The sequence below is a fragment of the Stegastes partitus genome, unplaced genomic scaffold (assembly GCF_000690725.1).
Source record: "Stegastes partitus isolate 25-593 unplaced genomic scaffold, Stegastes_partitus-1.0.2 Scaffold1302, whole genome shotgun sequence".
Classification (NCBI taxonomy): Eukaryota; Metazoa; Chordata; class Actinopteri; family Pomacentridae; genus Stegastes; species Stegastes partitus.
The window spans coordinates 183277-192210 of record NW_007579033.1 but is presented as its reverse complement, the minus strand read 5'-3'; the positions used below and the strand labels follow the sequence as shown (position 1 = coordinate 192210).

Sequence of the window (8934 nt, the reverse complement as noted above, 5' to 3'; positions counted from 1 at the left end):
AAAGGCATTACACAACATTATTTATGATCTCCTCATCAGTTTACAAGTCACACTGGCATATATTTTCTTCTTACTACCAAGTTTATCATCTGTTTTTTCCATTTTTCATACATTTTGTGGCTTCAAGTTTCTTTCATCTTTATCGTCGAACTGTGATAAGTGCGAGAGTAAAACATGTTTTCATTCACAGCCGACGTATTCGGTGTGTTTGGATTCCTTGCAGAGGTTTGTGAGTGTGAATCATGTTTGGCTGTACAGCATGAGCTCGTAATGGCCTCGGTAACGAAAACTGTAACTTACAGCAATTTCCCTGCAGGCGGACATTGATATTCCAGTGCCTTCTATTTGTTTCAGTGCATACTCCTTCTCATCTTTCCTGTGGAGATAAAAAAGAGAAAATGGGAGCAACATTACTGGGTGGCACAACATTTTGGTTTATTTTCTTTTTTACCAGCAGTCTTGTTGAAACACACCTCATCAACTCTTGAGTCTCTTGCTGGCCTTTTGGGGCTTGTTTGTTAAAGCAGGAGGTGTTTTAGAGAAGATGAAAATGACAACTGAGGGCATAAAAAAGTCTGCGAGGGTTCGACTGCCGCAGAGGAATCCCTGCCATTACAGCTAGCCTTTGGCAGCAAAGAGCCATCCCTTCCCTGCAGGAGGCTTCTGTTGTTGCCTCCTCTTCCCCCGCCTCAGGCCTGGATCACTGCCCTGCACGAATTCACCCTTGATTCAAAGACAGAAACTCAAACTACCCACTGACCGGGCTGCAGTTCTCAGCTGGAAATTCTTTTTTTTTTTTTTTTTTTAACTTAGCAGGGTAGCCATTTGCCCTTGTGTATCACTTTTGTGCACAAAAACCTAAATAAGTGAAATGTGAGCCTGCAGGGCTGAGCAGACAAATATCGATTACTTGCGATAAGCAGTGTTCCAGTGGAGGAAACCCAGGATGAGCGGGGAGCAGTGCAGAAAATAAGGGCTAAAAGGAAACGCACGTCTGTTTAAAACAGCGCAAAGAGGCATGATTAAAATGTAAACACAGTCTGTGGACGGCATCCAGTAACAGCTTCATTCAGTCAGCAGATCAAACAGGTCCTCGTGGTGCTGAGATCAAACCCTCTTCAGCCTCATTTGCATTGGAGATGGTCACAGATTAACTGGAGCCCTCAGACACACATCTCTAAAGCTAATTGAGCTGCACAGGCGCTTGCAACAGCTCGAAACATTTAGTCTTTCAGTCAATAAGCAAATCAGTATTATTACAGCAGTTTTTACTCAGGCACATTAGTTGGACATCTTTTGTTACTTTACAAATGAAACATGAAGTGTCTGATTCTGGACGACGATACACAAATATTGTTAGATAAGTCCAAGCAACTCTCTTTTCCCATTTACAGACTCTTATAGAGAACGCACAGCACAGCTAGCAGACCGTGAGGAGATATTCACTGAATTTGACAAACAGTATATTAAAATATAATTGCTGACTCTACCTTTAAATCTTTTTTTTTTTTGTAACGCTGCATGAAACATGGGTTCCGCTTCTTAAACTTTGAGGATTTGCGGGTTGTTCTTTTAAACTCCCCCTCTGGTCATTGATTCAACCTCTAAGAACTAATTTCTGTGTGTCAAAGTCACATATTTATAGGGTTTTTTTCCACTTAAATAATCCGTTCCTGGCTCTTTCTTCACTGATCCCTCTGTACTTGCTGCAGCTCAAGCACACCAGCTCACCTACGACTGCAAAAACACTACTTTGTGTTACACATTGGCAGATTGTGATACTGGTTTAATTCAGACACACAAGTTCAAACTATTCTGAAGAAAAATATTGACACGGAGAGCCCCATCCTGCAAGTTTAGCGGATTTGTTTATTAGGTTTATTATGTACGAAACCCAAGATGTCTAAATCAGCGTCAGACTGTCATTGATAGTTTTAAGCTAGAAATGCTCAGTCGTGGTGTTGACTGCTTATTTTGCTCATGAAGTGTCTTCCAGCATATAAAAAAAAAAACACCTCATAGATATGCTAACTATTTAAGAAAAAGACTTGATTTTCACCGTAGGAGGTCTTATTTAATTAGTCAGCACAGGGCTTTTTCTTATAATCATGTAAATTTAAGTACTTTTGCTTAAGTACCAGATCTGAATACTACCTCCACCACTGCTAAAAGCGAAAGATTAAAATTCAAACATTATTCACATCTTTTATAAGCATTCAGAGCAATAACGAAGGGAAAAGAGAATAATAATCTCGCAGACAAGTGAATCCTAACAGTAATGCTAATATAAATATGGATTAGATGAGGCATTATTAGACGCTAATAATGTTGCAGATCTACCTCACATACAAAAGACAACACCCAGCGACACACTGGCCGACAACACCCACCAGGCAAGCGTCGGCTTGTCTGCTCAGAGCCCTGCAGGCTGCTGCACAGAGCTGGTTGTGGTTCTACTGTGCCAGCTCTGTACAGCGTAAACCTCTGCAATTACATCACTGAGGTTTTTGCGCACAGTTCCATCATGTCTTTCTCAAAATTTGGAACCTTGTGGTCTGCGGATGCATTGGTGACTGGCTCTCGGTGGGCACTATGCAATGCCAGCATCATAAAACCTGTGTTTATAAAACCACCAGAGACGAGCAGCACTGGAAATGTCTGAACAAAGTTTACTTTGGACCTGAACTGTTGTAGAAAATTCAACGTTTTGCGTAATATTATAATAGTACACCCAGAACAGATCTTACCAACAAGTCCTCAGACCTAAACAATCATATAGGAGGTTTGCCCCACTGATACAACCCATAGCAGCGTAGCAGTGGCGAAAGGTATTCCACAGATAACTTGCTAAATATGGCAAACACACTTTTTATGATGTGACAATACTACAGTAAAGGTTTGGTTAAGTTTGACCCTCTAAACCCCAAAAACCACCAGTGGGTTCAGAAGGCATGTTATCGTTTAAAAATCGGTAAAATTACACCATTTATCAGAACCATAAACTTGAAAAAGTTTTCAGGTTTTCAACTTTTCACAGTCAGTAAACAGTTTAGTCAGGAAAAATGAACCAAATTCAAGCTCAAATTCGCCTTTTTTTTATACATAAAAAATGTTGTTATTCTACATCTCTCATTAAAAAAAAATAAAAAAAATGAAAGTGTACCATTTCAACTCTCGAGATTCTGTAAAAAAATATATATACTGAAATCTGCGTTCATCTGTGCAACTGAGAAGCCATTAGTGGGTGAGCTGCAGCCAACAGCTATGTGACATCAATTCAGAGACTTTTCCTAAATTGGGCTGAACTTCAGGCTGTATTTACACAGAACTAATGGGACAAGTAAGTATGAGAGCAAATTAAAATCATTAGTAGTAAAATATCCATAGTATGTAGAGGCACCATTTTTCATAATTTTTTCTAAAACAAATAAATAGAGAAATTCAACTTCCGCTCTTTTTTTTTAATGATTTCTGGCAATATAACTGTGTTACACCAGACAAAAGACATTGTTGACTTCTCTCTACTTCTAGTCATGGCTGTGCTGTTTCCATGGAGGTGCAAGACTTTATGTTGCAGTGAAAAACGTAACAGGAGCAAAAGGCGCCCCCAAAACTGTTTGTGGTTAAGATGGCTAAGCACAAAAACAGCTTAACTCTGTTAAGGTTAGAAGACCTATTTTGTGATGGTTGCAAAAACAAAAACATAGTTAGCATATGGAACAACCATGATTTTTTAAAAAAAAGGTTGAACTCATTAGTTTGAAAATGAACCCCGGTCTTCTGTGTTAAAGTCCATTGATTTGTCGACCCGTCCGTCTACCCAGACCTCCTCCCTACACTGCCTTTGTGACTCTACAACAACATCACCTGACATCTTTATTCGCTGCCATAGTAATTATTGTGAACACTGGAGGTGTGTAGTTATTTCAATGTACACATAAGACTTTGGGGCAACGAGAAATCACTTTAAAAAAACACAACTCTGGGTTGTTATAAGTTGCTCGCATAAATTACCTTTGGTGTTGTTTTTTTTACAGCAGGATAGTCTAGATCTAACATGACACAAAGAGAAGACAAGATTTTCAAGAAATGAATTGAAAGCAAATGAACTGAAAGTCTTCTATAATGTTAACATGCATCTGAATGCATCCTATTTGCATTTTGCAGATATTTTGCACTTGCTATTGACAAATCACAAGCATTACACGATTTGAAAGTGCTGGCATCTCCTTCTTGAATGCATAAAGTCTGCTGAGACTATATATTATATTTGCTGTATTCCCACACTTGTCAAAAGGCAAACTAGGATCTTGATACTACCATGACACGGCTTCTGATAAAAGTACAAAATGGTAATATACTTCACAGGTTTAAGTTGGCACGCTGGTGCTTAGTTTGAGCCACACAGCTGTAATCTTGGCTCCTATATGGGCACAAGTCCAGACTATATATGGAGACAATCCATCAACTTCTTTAAAACACAAACAATGCATCTTTACACCGTGTCGAGGGCACGCTTCTCCTACTCCTGCCAGCTAGGAGTAACTTGCTAAAATTGCATATTGCTCAAGCTTTAGGTGTGAAGCCAGCAAACAAACAAACATGCGGTACCTTATGTTCAGCGCGGATATTGTGTTAATTCACTTCTAGCGTTATATGCACAGGGGACAGAAAGTGCAGTTTTCACTTTAATAAGCTTTACAGGTTAAGTTCGCTGGGAATATGTGATGCCCTCCATCCCCAGGGCCTTGCCTGTAGCCTCCGAGAATACAATCCAGGCTGACAGCAGCAACTCCGCCGATTCCACTTATTACTTTAGTTGGCCAGCGACAGAAACAACCACACCACTGCACAATACAAGCTGTAGTTTTGTGTCTGTATTTGGCTGCAACAATATCGCCGTCAAGGCCTTTTCTTTTCAAACTTTTGTTTGGTAGGGTTTCACTGCAGGGTTTACTTGAAAAGGCCTTTTTCACTTGAGATGCTTTGACTTCCTGTGAGAGGAAAAGCAGAGCTGGAACAATAACATTAATGGTCATTATATTGCACATTAAAACAATTCAAAACTGAGCCACTGTTAAACGTAATTAGTTGCACTGTTCTGGTGTCATAACAGATGTCACTGCACTGTGTTGTTCCTGCGATAACACATAAAAATCTACAGTATCCTGTTGCCACTTTTTCTATTAAATTCTCCATAGGAAAACATAGTTGAATATACAGTATGTGCAGGATGCTTGTCCATTTTACAGCCTTAAACAAGCTCTCAGGTATTAGTGAGTCTTAGAAAGAGCCGCCTGTGACCCGACTGCATTCACCTTTTGACCTCACATCACATCTCTATTATCCCAGCATTGTAGAGGTGAATAAGACACTGCCTGCAGCCTTGACTCAGCTCTACAACTCAGTGAGTCAACGGTGAACTGAGACGACTTCATAGTCAGAAAGGCAGCGATTTTACTTACTCACAATACAAATTTCAATACTTTCAGCCAGACTGATGGCCTCTGTTATTTTTTTTGTTCTCTCTTTACAAATAACTTCTTTGACTACAAGTGGAATCAAATACCTTAACATTATTACTAAGCATGCCTAATTTGAATTAAATATCTCGAGATAATCATCTGCCTCATGCCTCGTCAATATCATAGTCTTTTAAGCTGGTGTAAATTACATTACAAATTTGCATTCTTTCAAATTCACACCAACAGTGACTGATTGTATTAATATAGTTGCTACAATAGTGACTTAGAAATTGCATTTCATATAAGAATCCTGAAAGAACCTTTTATGAGCTTGTGGTAACTTGTTAAACTTGTGTAAGTTCAACCATTTAAATCAGCAGCACAAAGCTCTGAATGGTGCGTACAAAGCCAGATATGAATGACATCCAAAGCATGTTTTGAATGCCTTTATGTTACACCATATGAGAGGAGTTTCAAATGGCTTTCATCAGTTTTTCTAATGTCATTTTTTTTTTCATTATCATTCCAGAACAATTCAATCTTTTCCAAGTAGAGGTATTCATGTCATCTGTTGCATTTTTTTTTCATACCACAATATATATTACGGGAACGGAAAAACTGACATTGCAATATTTAGTATTTCTGCAACATATATTGCAGTATGAAAAAAATACAGGATTCTTCACCAGATGACTTGAATTTATTATTAAAAATCTCCAAAATTCCACCATTTATGAGTCAATTTATGTAAAAACGGAATAGATCTTCACGTTTTAACTTTCCACTGTCATTGAACTAACCATATGATTTTCATCAAAATAATTTTAGTCGGGCGCCGCTGTAGTTCACCTGGTTGAGCTGGCGTCCCATGCACAGGGGCTGTAGTCCCCAGTGCAGCAGCCGTGAGTTCGAATCCGGCTCATGGCCCTTTGCTGCAACCCCTTCCCCCATTCTCCTCCCCCACTTTCCTGTCTCTCTCTCGACTGTCCTATGTAATAAAGGCAACAAGGCCAAAAAATAATAATTTTTTAAAAAAAATCATTTTAGTCTACATGTCTCATTACAAAAAATACCACCACAAATAAACCATTTGCACTGATCAGATTTTGCAAATAAATAAATAAAAACTTCTGAGCTCCTCTGTGCCACTGAGAAGCCATGAGTGACTCTGCTGAGCCCAACAATCACATGACAAAAATTTTGGGAGTTTTTTTGCAAAATTGTGCTGAACTTTCATTCATCCTCTGTAACAACAAACTGAGTATATTTGGGTTGTGGGCAAAACAAAACATGCAAGGACCTAGGCTTGGGCTTTGAGAAACACTGATCAACTTAAAGGCCGGACAACTAATCGATCAATCCAGAAAACAATGGAAAACAGTCACCAGTGGTGGCACATTTCTACAATGTAACCTACAGAACATAAAAAAGGGGGGAAACAGTAGCTCCTAATGCACTGTCCCCCTGGTTATAAGTGCACTTCTTGCATTTAATTTTCTCTCCACACTGTCAGGTCAGAGTGATTAACCTCTTGGCTATCTAGCAAAATTTCCCTTATAGTATTCAAATACCTGCCAAGTGTGATTGTGAGCTGGGAATGTGCCAGTTTTGAATGCTGACGCTGTTGGCACAGCAGAGCATAAACGTGAGAACATATCTGTCCATACCTCCAGCTGCTGTTTTGAACATTGTGCTAGCACATGCACTGGACTGTCAAAGGGATAACAATCAACAACAACAACAACAACAGTTTTAAAAAAAAAAAAAAGTTGCACAGTGCTACAAACTGAGGCCACAGTGGCGTGAAATGACGGTACCAGTGTCCTGCGGTGCGTTTAAGTGCACTAAGGACGAGCTACCACCGAGGAACACAGCGAAGAGACTTAAAATAAATAGCATTTTGGCGTGTTGTTTGGGGGTGTTGGGGGGAGAGCAGGAGGGTGAGGAGGAGGAGGAGAGGAGGGAGGAGGTGTGTGTGAGCGTGTGTGCGTGTGTGTGCGTGTGTGTGTGTGTGTGTGTGTGTGGTGGGGGGGACCGTTGGTGAGTGAGTGAGTGCGTTACATGAAAACAAAAACACAGAGACACGGGTTATCGCTTCGGGGAGGTTCAAATCTAACGCCCCGTTCGCCACAAAACCGAGGTGTGTGTTCAGAAAACGCAGCCCGCAGTCAGTTTTCATGTCAGCACAAACAATAACGTTCACGGTTATCTTACCCGTCTTTGCGCTTAGCTTTATAAACGTGCCCGTAGGTGCCTCGACCCACTTTGCAACCTTCATATTCGAACAGATCTTCTACTCTCTCTCTCTCGGCCGCCAGCTTTGTTTTGAAGTCGTAATCCATTTTAACCCATAAATACGTCTTAATTTACAATAAAATAAAATATTAATTATTACATGCATTAATTAAATAATCTGGTCGTTTTATTCCCCCACCATTTCCTTGTTTGGGATTTTGGTCTGCTCCGCTTAATGTTCACTGGCTCGTTGACGTTTCTAATTGGCGCGAAGGGCTCGCTGGGTAACGTAGTTCACACTGGGCAGGCGCCGCCGTTCATACAGCTGCGGAGCGGACAGGAAGGAAACTACAACCCGCGTTTCTCGCTGCGGTTTGTTGCACTTTGCGTACTCATGAACGCTCTTCAAAAATGCAGCCATCGGTGGTTTGAGTTTACTGTCGCCTTTATTATTGGCCGATGAAATGCAATTTAAAACATTATTATTATTATTATTATTATTATTATTATTATTATTATTATTATTATTATTATTATTATTACTACTACTACTACTACTATTATTATTATTATTATTATTATTATTATTATTAGTAGTAGTAGTAGTAGTAGTAGTAGTAGTATTGATAACGTCATAATAATAATCACAAAGGGTATTATTATTACTATAATGTGTTAAGAGGGCAACACTCCTTAAAAAAACTTATGTTTGCAATATCATTCTTTATATTTGGTTGCTAAATGGACCTGTGCATTTACAATTCTACTAAGTATAGGCATAGAACACTTTATTCATAATACCTGTGCAATCTAATATGACCGCTCTGTTCAGTTTTTATAATAGTTTGATATTTTCAAAAAGGTGATTGCCTAAAATGGTATGGTATATTTTCAGAATATTTCTATAACAGCATTGATTTGCTGCACTTGCTTGAAATTTGACTTGCAACATTTGCTTTTTTTTTTAATTATTATTCTTATATAAAATTTTGCTGTTATACACCAAAACACAAGGTCAGATTCCTTCTGTACAAAAACCTACCTGGCAGTAAAATAGATTCTGTTTCTAATAATTCTACTTCATATGTAATACTACACACAACATGGATGGTGGTGGTTTACTGCACTGCATTATTTTGAAAATGGTATCTAATAATTTAGAGAGGTTTTAGGAACAGTTCTTTTCACTTTCTGGCGATTTTACCACATTTTAAAATATATATATATATATTGA

At 38.9% G+C, this 8934-nt stretch overlaps 1 protein-coding gene across 1 annotated transcript; it reads right to left on the bottom strand.

Moving 5' to 3' along the window:
- Nucleotides 1-240: 240 nt before the first annotated feature.
- LOC103369550 (cyclin-dependent kinase 19) lies at nucleotides 241-7895 on the bottom strand. The gene is made up of 2 exons (XM_008298294.1): nucleotides 7680-7895; nucleotides 241-376 (listed from the first exon to the last, which is right to left on the bottom strand). Exons 1-2 carry the CDS (start codon nucleotides 7805-7807, stop codon nucleotides 241-243), a joined length of 264 nt encoding a protein of 87 aa, XP_008296516.1. The 5' UTR covers nucleotides 7808-7895.
- Between the last annotated feature and the right edge of the window lie 1039 nt (nucleotides 7896-8934).